This window comes from Gorilla gorilla, chromosome 14 (genome assembly GCF_029281585.2).
Source record: "Gorilla gorilla gorilla isolate KB3781 chromosome 14, NHGRI_mGorGor1-v2.1_pri, whole genome shotgun sequence".
NCBI lineage: Eukaryota > Metazoa > Chordata > Mammalia > Primates > Hominidae > Gorilla > Gorilla gorilla.
In genome coordinates this window covers 33,260,348-33,276,570 of record NC_073238.2, presented here as the reverse complement: position 1 = coordinate 33,276,570, position 16,223 = coordinate 33,260,348, and the positions used below count along the sequence as shown (strand labels likewise).

The 16,223-nt window shown below is 38.2% G+C and overlaps 1 protein-coding gene across 1 annotated transcript; it reads left to right on the top strand.

The window, feature by feature from the left end:
• The first annotated feature begins 6,095 nt into the window (after positions 1 to 6,095).
• On the top strand, positions 6,096 to 7,756 carry LOC134756956 (telomeric repeat-binding factor 1-like). Its single transcript, XM_063697142.1, has one exon. The coding sequence runs from the start codon at positions 6,273 to 6,275 to the stop codon at positions 7,482 to 7,484; it is 1,212 nt and encodes a 403-aa protein (XP_063553212.1). The 5' UTR covers positions 6,096 to 6,272; the 3' UTR covers positions 7,485 to 7,756.
• Positions 7,757 to 16,223: the final 8,467 nt, after the last annotated feature.

Here is a 16,223-nt window from a genome sequence, read left to right as displayed (position 1 = left end):
AGTTTGTACTGTTGGAATTATTTCAAATATCTTCCCAAAATCATTTTGTGAACTAACATGTAACTCTAACCTATCATTTCAGACAAATCTCTTGATTTTTTCCCACAGCTCTCCCTCTTTGTGTTAGAGTTCCATAAATGGAATGCCCAATATGTGAAGAGAAAATTAACATTCCCCTTTTTCTACTTGCAGACTTCCAAACATTTCCTGAAACCTTAAACCCTTACTGATTCTTTAAACTGTCCCCATTCCACTTTTCTCTGCAGCAAGTAGCTCTCAATGAACTACTAGAAATGCACATTCTCAGGCCTCACCCAAGATCTGCTGAATCAGAAGCTCTGGGTTGGAACCCAACAACCTGCATTTTAACAAGCCTTCCAGATGACTCTGAAGCATGGTGCATACTGACAACTAATACAATGCATTATGGTAAATTTGCCCACTCACCCTCTGGCAAAAATGACATCTAATTGCATTTACTTTTTAGTTTGATGAGTACTTATCTCGGTATCTTTTAATTCACCTGATGTTTCTGTTGGTAACAAAATCAACAAAAATGTTGTAAATTTGGTACACTGAAATGCAAAATAAGAGTGAAGGAGAGGACACTGGTAGCGAAATCAACAACTATAAAGCAGTTTGGGGCAATTCAGTTTAGGGACAGGCATTATATCTCAAAAATCCAGTGAGCATCACATTATAAAAGCACAGCTCCAAAGGTGATGATTTCATGTGAGGACCCTTCAGTCACAAAGAGAGGATTAGCTCACGTTCATTATTTCCAAATTTCCCTCACCAAAGCACACATTATTAAGGCATTTTTGAGACATTTTTATCAAAATGAAAATGTGTTTGACAATGGAGCAAACTGAGATATATGAAATATTTACTTGTTTGAATATCTGAAGATACTAGAAATGCGTCCTTAATTTACTCTGTCTTATATGAAATGTAAACCAATGCTATCCATTAGCTTCTAAACATGTTCCAACTGATGCATGTTGCAACTGTTCCAGCCCTGTTGCATAGGACAAGACTCAGTTTTTTCAGAATGAGCAAACCAAGTAAGACCAATTACTTATTGTCATTGAAGTTTGTGGTTTTTATTCAAATTTTATAAGGGTACAATATAATGTGTTTAATCATCATGGTGGCCACTTTTTATACATAGCTTTTTAAAAACTTAAATGCAAACTTCACAACCTTTGCCTCATACTGAATGAGGCCTCATAACAAGCCCTCCAGATGAGTCAGTACCAGTAGAAGTCTGATTTCACATTCCATGAGTGTTTGCTGAAGGAGAATGTATGTGCCTGTGTTCTGCTGGGCATTTCTGAAGGATATTGACAAGCACAGCATATAAATCCTAGGCTAGCTGTGTCACAGATTGGCACAATGGCAGAAAGAATATCTCTGAGAATTTACATCCCGGCAGAGGCAAATCAATCAGTTAACTATGGAGTAAAACATTGTTAAATTCAATTGGAAGAAAAAGTTGAAATTTTCTCATATTCTTTGTCATCTAATATCTGTGTTTTTCTCCATTCAGTTACTCTTCTCTGGATTTCAAATAGAATTTCTAATAATAAACGTGTACCAATTCTATCATCAAGCTGTTTATGTTCTTTACATTTCTGTTCTTGATAATTATATGCTAGTCTTTGAATATGAAGATAATGCTTCTGACCCAATATTCATAATGCATGTGCCTCGAGTTTTTATTTTTTGCAAGAGAAATAAGTTTATTTTGATCTGATGCACTTTCTTTCCCAGTCTTCATGTGACCAACAGCACCAACTGCAAGACTGTCTGTCACCTGAGTGTGGCTTGCAACCAAGCACATGTGGGAATTCAGTGAAGGCCCCTGCCTTGACCTCATTATCAACAGGAACCAGCCAAAGACAGTGGTCACTCTTTATCCATGTAAATAGACACCGTAATTTATTTTCAAAAAAATCCAAAGGAAAAAATTTAAGGCCATTGTAATACCAGAAATCTGCACTGTGAGTACTTGGAAGATGACAGTTGATAAAGCTGGGAGGTTTACAATGACTAGATTGTCAGAAGGGGTTAAATGTATGTTCTAATAATAAGAGAACAAGAAAAAAGAATGCCCTGGTGATGTGTAAATTTAAAATACAGTGGTACATTTTAGGAAAACCAAAAATCAATCCGTGAACTTTGAAATGAAGGGAGATAGTTCTGAGAGAACTAGAGGAACTGGACTTGAGATCCAAGATTACAATTTACTCAATTTTTTTTATAGATACTTTAAGTATGGAAAATGTAATTTTATTCTTATAGATAGTAAGGTATAATACAGAATATAAAGTCCATTAAATTCAGGTGATTATAAATCCTGGTTTTCTTGACACTCCTATATCATGCTGATGGTTCCTGTGTGAATATTAACATTACCCCCTTCAATTCACAAGTGTCTTGCGCTGCGTGTGTGTGCGTGCACGCGTGCATGTGTAGCTTTTGGTTTTATTCTTGTTTGTTTGTTTTGCAAAAATGAAATAATAGCAAACATGTGATCCTGAAACTTTCTTCACTGAATACGTATCTTAGAATCTTTATTTTTCTTATTATTCAAAATAATTCGTTTTTAACCTACTACTTACTCATCATTAAATATAGTTATTTAATCCTCTTTTAAAACCATTTGAATTGTTTTAAATTTTGTCCTACTGCAAATAATTTCATCATATTCTTTTAACCTATAACTGCACATATGTTTTAGTATTTCTGTAGGTTAAATTTTTGGAAATGGTATCAGATCAAAAAAGTTAACATTAAAGTCATAATCAATATTCCCAAATGTAGACACATTTTTGAATCTTCAATTTAATCACTTTCATAAAATTTCAACTTTCCTTAATAATACTTCCAATTTAAACTAAGGAGCTTTAATTGTTTAGGAACACAAAGATTTCTATCAGAGGGAGGACAAAACGTGAAATATTTTGTTTCGTAATTTATTTGTTGCAAAAAACATCACTGCTGTTTGGAAATTGAGAAACTGTCCAAACAAGTACACTAGGGACAACAAATGTGAACTGCCTGTCCGCACTGAGGTTTGAGAGCCACAGGAGACTTGAGACTTCTTCTAAGACAGTTTAAAGAAGTCTCATTTATTTGTCTTTTTATACAATGTAGCAAATCAATATATTAAACAATATAAGAACACCAAGTTTTCTTACATATAAAACTAGAGTAACCTATCAAACAAAGCTGTTCCACGTAACTGAGAACTCATTAACCCTGAGGTCCTAGGACTATATGAAGTCAGTGCAATAGCAGGCGATAGCCTGTCATGTGCAACTAGGGCTGCTGGTGGGGAAAAGTACAACATCCCAGATTCGTCAGCGATGTGGCTGGATTGTTGGGTGTGAGAAATGCACCAGCCCTGACTCGGAGATGCCCTCTCTTGCTCATCTTCCTGTCATTCTGGTGCTGAACACCTGTGCCCACCCATAGTGACCTGTGACCGAGGGCATGGGCACAAACACCTTCCCTATCTCCCTGTCTTTTTTCTTTCCCTCTTTTCCCTTTATTCATTCCACTATCCTTCTTCCTCCCCCTCACAACCCCAACTCTTTTCATATCATCAACAAATGACAAGTACAGGCCCTGAGGAAGACACAGATGACTAAGACGGAGCTTCTGCCCTTGAAAAGCCCCTGATCTAGTCTGGGAGACTGACATATAATCAGAGGATCAGATAGCCTGATGAATACCATGATCATGTGCCTGACACCTTAGAGTAAAGAAAATATGGCAACTCATGTTGCTAGGAGGAATCAGGACAGCTTTGCAGAGCACCAGGCATTTATGATGTGTCTGCAAGTTCATTGTCTTTGAGTGTAGGAAACCACCGTTGGAGCATATAGGCTGGACCTAGGAACCCTGGGCTCTGCACCAAACACAGGTTCCTGAATGGAAGATAGGTGACATTGTCACTGTCCTCAGTCCCTGCCCTGGCTTGCCTAGAAGGCAATAAATTAAGTTGTTATAGGTGGTGTGTACTTGTACCTAAAGATGTCACTGCTAGCTGAGGGGAAATAAGCCCCTGAAGATTGTTAGGGCAGTGAAATTATTCTTTAAGATACTGTTATGGGAAATATATGACATAATGCATTTAGCAAAGCCCATAGAACCGTACAACACAGGGACTAAATCCTAATACAAACTGTCGATGTTAGTTAATCATAATGCATGAATATTGGTTCATCAGTTGTAACAAATGTGCCACACCAACACAAAATGTTAATAATAGGAAAAACCAGAGGCTGGTGGGGAAAGAGAGTATACAGGAACCCCATATATTTTGCTCACATTTTCTGAAAAACTAAAACTGGTCTAAAAATCAAAGTCTATTAATTTTTTTAAACAACATGAAACAGTATGTCTGTCTTATATTAGTTCCCTGCCTTTGTGAAAATAAGAGCAGACTTTTGGTTTTTCTTCTTTAGGACAAGAATTATATTTTTATAATAACTCCTCCATTACTTTTGATATATCTAATTATTTCTTTAATAACTGGATCAAACACTTTAATATTAATGAAGGTAGAGCCGATAGGATATCCTGGTAGATTGGAAGAGACAGTGAGAGAAACAGAGGCATAAAGGATGATGCTGAAGTTTTTGGCTTGAGCAAGAAGAAGCAGGGCTGGTACTAGGGTGAGATGTTGAGGGCATAAACTTTAAGGAGGCCCTTGCATAGCCATGCAAAAGCAAGGTCAGCACTTCCTTGATGCTCTGAATGCCTTAAAGATTGTGCCTAAGTGGTTAGCTTACTTCACTCTTGTCCTAGTCCTGACTGGATCAATGGTATCACCATCCACTGAGTTGGGGCAGGCTGAGCAGAAGCAAATTTGGGGAGGCTGGATTGAATATAGAAGCTTGGTTCCGGACATGTTGACTTTGAGATGGCCATTGAACATTCAAGTGGAGACATCCGGTCGTCAGCTGGATCTCTGAGTCTGTATCTTAGGAAAAAGACTGAGACTAAAGTTATGTATTTAGAAGTTATCACAAGACTAGATGAACTCATGAAGAAAGTGAATGTCAATGGATAGTTAGATAGATAAGGGAAGAGTTTCAAGGCCTGAGCCATGAAATACTTCTATTTGTCAGAAAGAAAAAGAGGAGCCAGCAAGGAACCTTGAAAAAGAGCAGGCAATAAGAGAAGGAACACTGGCAGTGTATATTCCTGGAAGATAAGACAATGCTTCAAGGAGTAGAGAGTAATAAATTGTGTTTCATGCTGCTAGAGTTGAGTTAGACAAAGCTTGAAACTAGAACTTTGGTGTTAGCAGCATTGAGGTCATCGACGATGTTGACTAAAACAGTTTTGGTGGAGGGATGATAACAGAAGCCTGAACAGAGTGCACTGAAGAGAGAAGAAGAGAGGAGAGAAATTTGATTCTGCATATACATAAAACTCTTTCAAGGTCTTCTTTTAGAAAGAGGAAGGAAGATAGAGAGAAAGACAGACAGACAGAGTGAGAGAGATGAGAGAGAAGCCAGAGGGGGAAGAGAGGTCCAGAATTTAATACTTTCCCAGTTTTTCCAACTTGCATCTCAACCCCTTATGTCTGGGTTTTAGCAGTGGATGCTTTGAGATTCTAATATTTATCTCCTCAGAAGGCGAGATGCAGAAGAGGAGATAGGAAATTGAGATAATAACTACTTTCTTCTGATGGGTGGGAAAAATTCTATATGAGAATTTTTCTACCAAGACACATGTGAAAGGAAGTGGCAACATGTGGCAATTCATCTAAGATCAGCAACTTTTTTCTCTGTTTGAATTTGTTCATTTGGAAGGTATTTGTCTAGCTCTGCAACAGAATCATTACTTGCTCTACCAACTTTTCTAAAGTCTCACATGCTGATGCCAGTTAAGAAAGAATACATTTTAGTCTGTCAACTTTTGCTTACAAAAGAGGATCTAAAAGTGTGTTCCAAGGTAATTTGAACAGACTCTTTCAAGATGGTGCATATTTTAGTAGGTCCACAGAACAGTAAATATAACTTGATAATCACCCCAAACATTTCTTGAATTGGAAAATCGAATTGGCAGGTTTGCATAATAAAGGGCTAAAATTATGAACCACACAAGATTTGCCTGAAACTTGATTGTTCAGGCTCACAATTCTCTACTGAATACTCTTGTGCTTGCTTTTGTATTTATCCATTTTCATGTAACTGCTTAGAGCAGACATTTCTTTTTTAAATCTTTTTTCATAAAAATAAATTTTAATAAATATGCCGGCGGATGGTAGTGATGCCGACCCTACCGAGGAGCAGATGGCAGAAACAGAGAGAAACGATGAGGAGCAGTTCGAATGCCAGGAACGGCTCAAGTGCCAGGTGCAGGTGGGGGCCCCCGAGGAGGAAGAGGAGGACGCGGGCCTGGTGGCCGAGGCCGAGGCCGTGGCTGCCGGCTGGATGCTCGATTTCCTCTGCCTCTCTCTTTGCCGAGCTTTTCGCGACGGCCGATCCAAGGACTTCTGCAGGACCCGCAACAGCGCAGAGGCTATTATTCACGGACTATCCAGTCCAACAGCTTACCAGTTGAGAATGATATACGTATGTCAGTTTTTGACAAGAATTGCAGCAGGAAAAACCCTTGATGCACAGTTTGAAAATGATGAACGAATTACACCCTTGGAATCAGCCCTGATGATTTGGGGTTCAATTGAAAAGGAACATGACAAACTTCAAGAAGAAATACAGAATTTAATTAAAATTCAGGCTATAGCTGTTTGTATGGAAAATGGCAACTTTAAAGAAGCAGAAGAAGTCTTTGAAAGAATATTTGGTGATCCAAATTCTTATATGCCTCTCAAAAGCAAATTGCTTGTGATAATCTCTCAGAAAGATACATTTCATTCCTTTTTTCAACACTTCAGCTACAACCACATGATGGAGAAAATTAAGAGTTATGTGAATTATGTGCTAAGTGAAAAATCATCAACCTTTCTAATGAAGGCAGCAGCAAAAGTAGTAGAAAGTAAAAGAACAAGAACAATAACTTCTCAAGATAAACCTAATGGTAATTATTTTGAAATGGAAACTGAAGCTAATCTGGATACAAGAAAAATGTCTCACAAGAATCTTTTCTTATCTAAGTTGCAACATGGAACCCAGCAACAAGACCTTAATAAGAAAGAAAGAAGAGTAGGAACTCCTCAAAGTACAAAAAAGAAAAAAGAAAGCAGAAGAGCCACTGAAAGCAGAATACCTGTTTCAAAGAGGCAACCAGTAACTCCTGAAAAACATCGAGCTAGAAAAAGACAGTCATGGCTTTGGGAAGAAGACAGGAATTTGAGATCTGGCATGAGGAAATATGGAGAGGGAAACTGGTCTAAAATACTACTGCATTATAAATTCAACAACCGGACAAGTGTCATGTTAAAAGACAGATGGAGGACCGTGAAGAAACTAAAACTGATTTGCTCAGATAGCGAAGACTGATTGTGTTTGTAAAAGCTTTATGAAAGGACAGTTAAGTATTTTGATCACTGCATTTTGTTTGAAACTTGTCATTGATGTATTTTAAAACTCCTGTTTAAAGCATTACAGTATTTTTCTGTGACCATCAATTAATATGAGGGTTTGTGCTATAAGAGTTAAAGCATATGCTATCATTGTATTAAGAACTTTATTTTGATAAAATGTAAATTTGTTGAACCCTGCCACATTTAGTATCCCCACCCCCAAAACCTGTTCCAATGAAAAAATTAAAACCTGTTACGAAAAAAAAAATTCAGTTAACCTATTTTGCGTCTGTAGGCTGACCTCAACCCTGTAACATAACCCATTAAAATGAATTTTCTTTTTTTTTTAAAACAGAGTTTCTCTCTGTCACCCAAGCTGGAATGCAATGGCACTATGTCAGCTCACTGCAACCTCTGCCTCCCGGGTTCAAGCGATTCTCCTGCCTCAGCCTCCTGAGTAGCTGGGATTATAGGCACACACCACCATGCCCAGCTAATTTTTGTATTTTTAGTAGAGGCGGGGTTTCACCATACTGGTCAGGATGGTCTCGAACTCCTGACTTCATGATCCACCCACCTCGGCCTCCCAAAGTGCTGAGATGACAGACGTAAGCCACTGTGTCCTGCCTAAAATGAATTTTCTAGACGATCGAATAACAGTAGTCCTTTGATAGGAGATAATGACTTGGTTTATGGCCTTAATATACTACTTAATTACTTAAGATGTTTATTAATAGAATGATAAATGTACAGAGTAACCTATAAGTGTGACATACTTTTGCTTTCAGTAGTTTCATGTAAAGAAAAAAACTTGAAAATAGTAATACCTGAGGACCCATGGGAATGATAGACACTAGGGAGGTAGGGAGGGGAGCGGGAGCAAGAGCTGAAAAACTACCTACTGGGGACTCTGCTCGCTACCTGGGTGACAGGATCATCCGTACCCCAAACCTCAACATCACACAGTACACCCAGCTAACAAACCTGCCCATGTGTTCCCTGAATCTAAAAAAGAATCAAAATAATTGTTTTAAAAAAGAAAAAGACAATAGAATTACCCACGGGACAAAATTTGTACTATTAGCAAGAATCATTTGTGTCTCATTTAGAAACAATTTGACTTTTGTTCCAGTGTTTAAACTTTGACAAAAATGGTTTTGAATAGATCTTTATAACCTCATGCCATAAATACAAGATTCTCTGATACCTTCATTTAATGTATCAATATTGGGCCTAAAAGAGTATTCTATAAAGCTTAAATTGGTATTAACTATGACCATCTTGATGTCTATGATAGATAATAAACAAGGTCATACATACCTAACTAAACAATTTTGGTTTTTCACCAACATTTTATTTAAAAGATTTAGACTAATTGAATTATTTAGCATTTCGAGTCATGTGCTTTATTTAGCAAGTGAGTAAAAATATTGGAATATTGAAGTATTTGCATAAAAAATCAAATGGTAGTGTTTTGTGATCTCTATTGTATTTCCTATTAAGGTTTCATATATTACTTTCCCATTGTTCCTGAATTTGAAACATGGATGAGTACCATAAAAAATAAATAAATAAATATGCCAAACTCACTCCAATAGCATCCATCATATCATATGTATTATATAAATACATATTTTACCATTATAATTGACAAACCAGCAATTATGAGCTTGATTTTTGTGGATGCATTAGGATCAGTGTTTCTTCATAGGATACAATATTTTGTAATTTCTTATTCTTTACTGCTTGCTACGCTGTAAAACGTTTATAAAATGAGTTGCTTTTGGGGTGTGAAATGAGCAATCATCAGAGGAAAAGCATTAAGGACAAGAAAGTGGAGTGAGGATCATGAAGCACGTGCATTTCTTTCTCAAGGTCATGGGTAAATTTCAGCTCCATGGAAAATCTTGAGAAAGAATCCAGCAAGAATGAGATCATGAAATGTTAGCTTTCCCCAAGTAGAAATTCCATAATAGAACTATAAAATTGCTGCTTACAAATTTTTTCTTCTAAATTCTACTTGAAATTAGGGAATTGAAAGGGCCAGGAGGGACCTTGGAATTCATCTAGTCTGAACTCATTATACATAGGAAAAGCTAAGCTGAGCCATTCTGCAAGTCACACTAATGTGATATAGAAAATACTAGAACCTAAGGTTCTGAATTACTGTTTCAGGTGTTCATCTGCTACAACAAACATTTATCAAACACCTAGTAGGTATAAGAGATCATTTAAACCCACCCCAAAGGATACAAAGTTGAGAAAAGCACTCTTTGCCTTTGCAGAAATCACAATCTATTATCAAAGCATATGATAGAAATTTCAATATCTAAAACACAAGATCTACTGTGTTAAGTGCCATGAGAATGATATAAGAGTTTAAGAAGGGAGAGATACAACAAAGTTTGGGCAAGCCAGTATGTTTCTTGAAGGAATAGTACTTAATTTGTGATGTGAAGATAAAATCTCAGTAAAGAAAAATGGGGAAGAAGATGGTAAGCCTGGCAGAAGGAATATTATTAGCAAGTGCAGGAAAATATACTCTAATCAAAAAGAGCAAGTAGCCTAATGTGACTGGATTTCAATTTCCCTTTACATTTTTCTATCATGTTATTTCATGCCCATAAATTATGGCAATAGTCTAAATGAACATGAATATCAGACCAAATTGCCTTGTCTTATGTAGTAACCCACTCAAGTTTCTAAGCAGAAAATAACCTGACCCCCATTCTCTGAGATTTGAGAAAAAAATTGGGTATCCTTCACTAAAGTTTGGAATGCATTTTGGAAGGAAAGAGGAAAACAGAATGAATATGTCCTGACCATGTGTATTACTCATTTGCTCTGAAAGCCATACCCTGCCCCTTTTTCTGCTCAGCTCTGAATGTTAGTCTCACAATTAGATTTAGCTAAGTGAAGGCAGAGGAGCGGGCATCCAAAGGGTGGGAGGGAAGGAGAAGCCAGACTATTTCTTCTCACTCTCTGTACTTGAGGTAGCATCTCTTCCCTAGTTTCGGTTCCTGTTGTGCAGTCTTTGCCATGCTTCCAGCCTGGCAGCCTTGGCATTTCCTAAACAGTTCCTTCTCCATGATTCCAGGTCCTACTGAGGCCCCAACTCAGAGAATCCCGTAGCGCCACCACCTCCCTTTGAGCTCCATTTCTGATATCACAGAGACTTTCTGTTGTTGCTAACCTCTGGGTGCTTCACATTTCCTTATTAACCTTTCCACTCTTCCAAAATAGGATATTAAAGAGCATATTACAGAAATGTTAAAAAGCATAACTGCCTTTAGATACCATTAAACAAAGGGCCTCAAACAAAGTCACCATGGACCTGCCTCTTTCTCCCTATTCCTGGACTCTTCTGTGCTCTTTTTGCATTGTCTTTGCTGTCAGGCTAGTTCTTTCTGTATAATTGGAAAGATGACTGTTGCTTGGCCCAAGTCTACATCCAAATGAAAAAGAGATTATCTATTTTCCAGAAACCCTGTATTAAATCTCAAATTTGAATTTGATTGATTAGCTAGAGGGTAGGATGATGAAGTTCTCTGGTCCTGGTCATCGGAGAGGGGTAAATATTATTTCAGCCTCATTCAAGTTTTATGGAGCTAGGCATAGCATTTACTCAAAAGAAGGGATACTGGGCAAACAACAGTCATCTAATACAGAGAGATGCTGAAAATTATCTATTTATTCCTCCATATCCACTCTTCATCCTTTTCTAACCTGATTTTGTGCAAAGGAAACTCACCTCCTTGGCCACTCTCTTCCTTTGTCCTCTGACTTTATGTCAAGTGCAGCCAATGGAGCACATTGCCATGGGATTGAAAAGCAAGAGGAAAGAGCCTTAGTGGGGTTTATTCCACCCCCACCTGGCCAGGCAGTGATGTGTCAGTGGCAGTGGCAGTGGCAGCATCCCTCAATGAAGCAGCTCTTGCTGGGTAGTATCTCCCATGTGCAGGTTCCCCAGTGCTCTGATAAGAGCTCCCACCTCCCCCATCCCTACAGGACTGATGGTAGGAATGGCCTTCACCACCTCTAGTCCCTGGGTGCCTCACTGCTTCTAGTGGGTTCCTTAGCTTTGTCCATACCCTGAATGAACTCTTGATTAAACCCTCTTCAGTTATCCTTTTTTTAGCATGCCAACTGATCCAGCCAGGACCTGGTACTTACGGGTTAAATAATTATTGTCACTTTCTAGCTGACAAAGACAAGCTTAAACATTTTCAGAAACTTACTAAAGACCACACAATGAGGAGGAGGCGGGTTTGGGACTGAAATTTTGGTTTATTTGCCTTCAAAATCTGGATCTTAAAAGAACAATTTCTCCCCCTTTGACAGACATAAACCCAAGAGCATCTGTGCCATTGTCATGTGCCTTGTCTGTCTACCTTCTACATACATCCGAGTATGATGGGCCAGGCAGACAGGGATTTTGGCTTCCTTAGTAAAATTGGCTCTTAAGTTAAAAAGAAAAACAAAATAAGATGGAGAATCCCCTCTCTTACATTCACAACTTCATGGCTGATTCCAGTTTGCTTTTTGATAATATACACATTCCATTTCTTATAGTCTGTGAGTAAATGGGCCTTTCATAAGCCCATCCAAAGGGTAGCTTATAATTTTCTTGCTGTCCCCTCTCCTTGCACTTTTCTTAAAGTGAATTGCTAGTTAATGCCTGAGAGAGTAAAATTCCTGATCCAATTTTTTCACAAAATGTATATAGTTTTATGTGGAAGAAAATAGGAGTCTGGAAGATACTCAGTCTCAATGAACTTTACTCCTCTGAGGAAGGTTAGCAATGGGGATAGGAGTCAGTAGAGGCACCCTCATTAGTCACCAGCTCTGATTGTAAACAGTGGGATCATTGCTTTTAATTCTTTACCAAAGAACTTTCTCTGGCACCAGATTCATGTAAGTAGAATTCAGAAATGTAAGTGGATAAAGCTCATTGTCCAAGGCTCCCAAGGACCAAAAAAGAAGGTGCAAAAAATGCTTAAAATTAGCCAAGTAACTCTGACCTGGAGTGCTGAAGTTCATTCCCTTTCTACATCATTTCCATAATATCTCCATATCCAAATGGTATCCCAGAATACATGAAGGAATTAGGAAGTCTAAGAAGTTAAATGGAAAATAATAGCATGGGTAAAGTGCAATTAATGCCATAGGCAGGAAAGGCAAATACACTGATTTAGCTGAGATTTAACACAACTTTGGAATTCAGCTTGGCAAAGCAAGAGGGGACATTGGAAAAGCCATACCTTGCTAAGAGAGAAAGCAGCTTTCTATTCTGAAGCAGCTATATATGTGCAGTCATAGAAGGCCCAAACCACGAGAGAAATGAGCAGTCTGGTTTATCGGAAGAATCCAAGGCAAGAAGGCTTTTACATGTAGCTAAATCACTGATCTTGAGAGGTCAAGGATGATAGAAACCTTATTTAATGACAAGGTAACAAAAACAGAAATAATACTTTTTAAATTATTTTTAAAATCTTACTTGTGATGCATACTAATGTCCTAGAGTTGTGTGAGCTTTTCTCCAGAAGTACAGATTCACAAAGCATTATTTATTTATTTATTTATTTATTTATTATACTTTAAGTTCTGGGATACATGTGCAGAATGTGCAGGTTTGTTACATAGGTATACACATGCCATGGTGGTTTGCTGCACCCGTCAACACATCATCTATGTTAGGTATTTCTCCTAATGCCATCACTCTCCTAGCCCCTCACCCCATAATAGGCCCCATTGTGTGATGTTCCCCTCCTTGTGTCCATGTGATCTCATTGTTCAGTTCCCACTTGTGAGTGAGAATATGTGATACTTAGTTTTTTGTTCCTGTGTTAGTTTGCTTAGAATGATGGTTTCCAGCTTCATCCATGATTATTTTGAGAAAAGTTTAGAGTAAAACAAAGGATAGACCAAGGGCCTCTGTGGTCAGAGTTTGTGCTCTGAAAGGGGGTCCCTTTCTCCATGGTGCTAGGCAGTCATGGTGATACACAGACAAAACAGAAATGATCTCCCTATTTTCTTCAACAAAGTTCCAATTACTCCCAGCATCTTCACAATGGGTGAGAATGAACCTCTGTTGAGTGCAACATGCTCCGTGGTTTGTGTTTCTTTACTTTTTTGTTTTGCTGCAAGGTTGCAGGCTCCTTTGTAGTCTACGAACACCTTGAGAGCAGGGATGGCCTTTATTCATCATTGTTCTTATTCCTTAGCTCAAGGCCTGGACACATAGCAGGCATTTAATAAAGTGAGTTCTGTTAACCTTATCTTTAAATGTTGATCTTGTTTTCTTTTCAGGGGAAAAACTTATTTAGGTCACACACATACACACATACCACATGCAGTCACACTCCAGAAAAGTAAATCCAACACATACACACACACAAAGAACAACTGATGTAAAAAATAGTAATGGTAAATTGAAGGCAATAAAACATTTATTTTTATACTAAAATTAAAAAATAAGATATGAAGAAAGCTGAGCATAAAAGATTGACATATACAGAAGCTACAAGAAAACAGACCCACAAAGCATTATTTCATGTCTTCATGTATTGATTTTTTTTCTCTAACATGGGGAATGAGGTAGGATTTCCATTGCCTCCCACTTTCTGTTGGCTGCTGACGGCTACATTTCCTTTTCTGAGAATCTCACATGTTGACCATAGATATTGTTGTCACTAAATAAACCACAGGCACCATTAATCAAATAGGAATTCATGAAAGGGAAAGAGGTATAGTGGGTTGAATAATTTTTCCCTAAATTTATATGCATCTGTGTCTTAGTTCATTTGAGCTGCTATAACAAAAATACCATAGACTAGGTAATTTATAAACAAAAGAAAATTTATTGCTCATAGTTCTGGAGGCTGGGAAGTGCAAGATCAAGATGACTTCCTATTCAGTGTTTGGTGGGGGTTTACTCACTGCTTCATAGATGGTGTCTTCTTGCTGCATCCTCACATGGCAGAAAGGTTGACCAAGGCCCTTAAAGCCTCTTTTATAGGGTATTAATCCAATTCATGAGGAATCTGTGTTCATGGCTTAATCACTCCCCCCCTCCCAAAAAAAGCCACATCTCTTAACACTCTCATATTGGGGATTAAGTTTCAACATATGGGCTGGGCATGGTGGCTCATGCCTGTAATCCCAGCACTTTGGGAGGCTGAAGTGGGTGAATCACCTGAGGTCAGGAGTTCGAGACCAGCCTGGCCAACTTGGTGAAACCCTGTCTCTACGAAAAGTACTGGGCGTGGTGGCACGCACCTGTAATCCCAGCTACTAGGGAGGCTGAGGCAGGAGAACCGCTTGAACCCAGGAAGTGGAGGTTGCAGTGAGCTGAGATGGTGCCACTGCACTAAAGCCCAGGTAACAGAGCAAGACTCTGTCTCAAAAAAAAAAAAGTTTCAACATACGAATTTTGGGGGTACACAAACATTCAGAGCATTCCAACCTGGAACATCAGAATGTGACCTTATTTGAAAAGAGAATCTTTGTAGATATATTTGGGATATAAAAAGGATTCTGGGATAAAACCATCCTGGATTTACAGTGCATACAAAAATCTAGTGTAATGTCTGGCGTCTGTATGAGAAGAGGGAAAAATACAGAGACACAGGGTATAAGGCCATTTGTAACCTCTGGCAGAGATTGGAGTTATCCTGCCACAGACCAAGAAATGCAAAGGCCCAGAAGAAGATGAAAGAGGCAAGGAAGGATTGCAACCTTCCAAGGAAGGGTGTCCCTGCTAACACCTTGATTTTGGACTTCTGACCTTCACAACAGTGAGAGAATACATTCTTGTTGTTTAAGCCACCCAGTTTGTGGTACTTTGTTACAGTGGCCTCACGAAACTAATACAGGAGGTTTTTTGTTTAGCATATTACAGGATATTGACTTGAGTAGGAGCTCAGATTTCACAGAGAGATAGTTGGATGAGGTCTATGTATTAACACCACATTGAATATAAACTCTATAAGTGGGAAGCACTGTTTCCAGGAAGAGCAAATACCACATTCCAACCATATTGATGGTTGTTGAGTCAGGGCCCTCTTATTCTATGAGATTCCTGTCGAAACTACCTTATCAGCAACTGTCTGGCTGAGAGCAAGAATAATCTTTTGCCTCTTTTATACACAGATTTTATGTAGTTAATTAAATAAATGTTAATTTAAATTAATAAAAATCATACTAAAGCAATTTCTAAAAATATATTTATCAGCCACTTTTTTTTAAGTCTTCAATAGAATAATGAAATCCATGAAAAATCCTCAGGTTTTCAGAGTTTCATCTTGATATCTTAGCATTCTGTCAAACTACAGGCTGAGGGAGAAACATTCTGCAGCTTCCCTTGGAAAACCCACTTTGGATCCACCTTTCCACAGAGGCATTTTTCAGGATTTCTGTGTCTAGATTTCTCTCTGGGAAAACCAGGGATAAAACATCAGACACATTACTTGCAGCCCAGGGAATGTTCAGCTGGCATACATGACTAGACCAGTGGTAGAAGGCATGCAGGACTTAGGATTTCACATTTCTTTACATTTGACCTTTACATTTCTAACAAGAAAGGCATTGTTTATTAATGTCTTCATTTTACACAGGAAAAAAAAATGAAGATCAGGATAGTTAAGGCAGTAATTTTCCTATGTTTTTCACTCTTTCGAGGAATGGGCTGGCCCCGGGAGATGGGATGCAGTGAGAA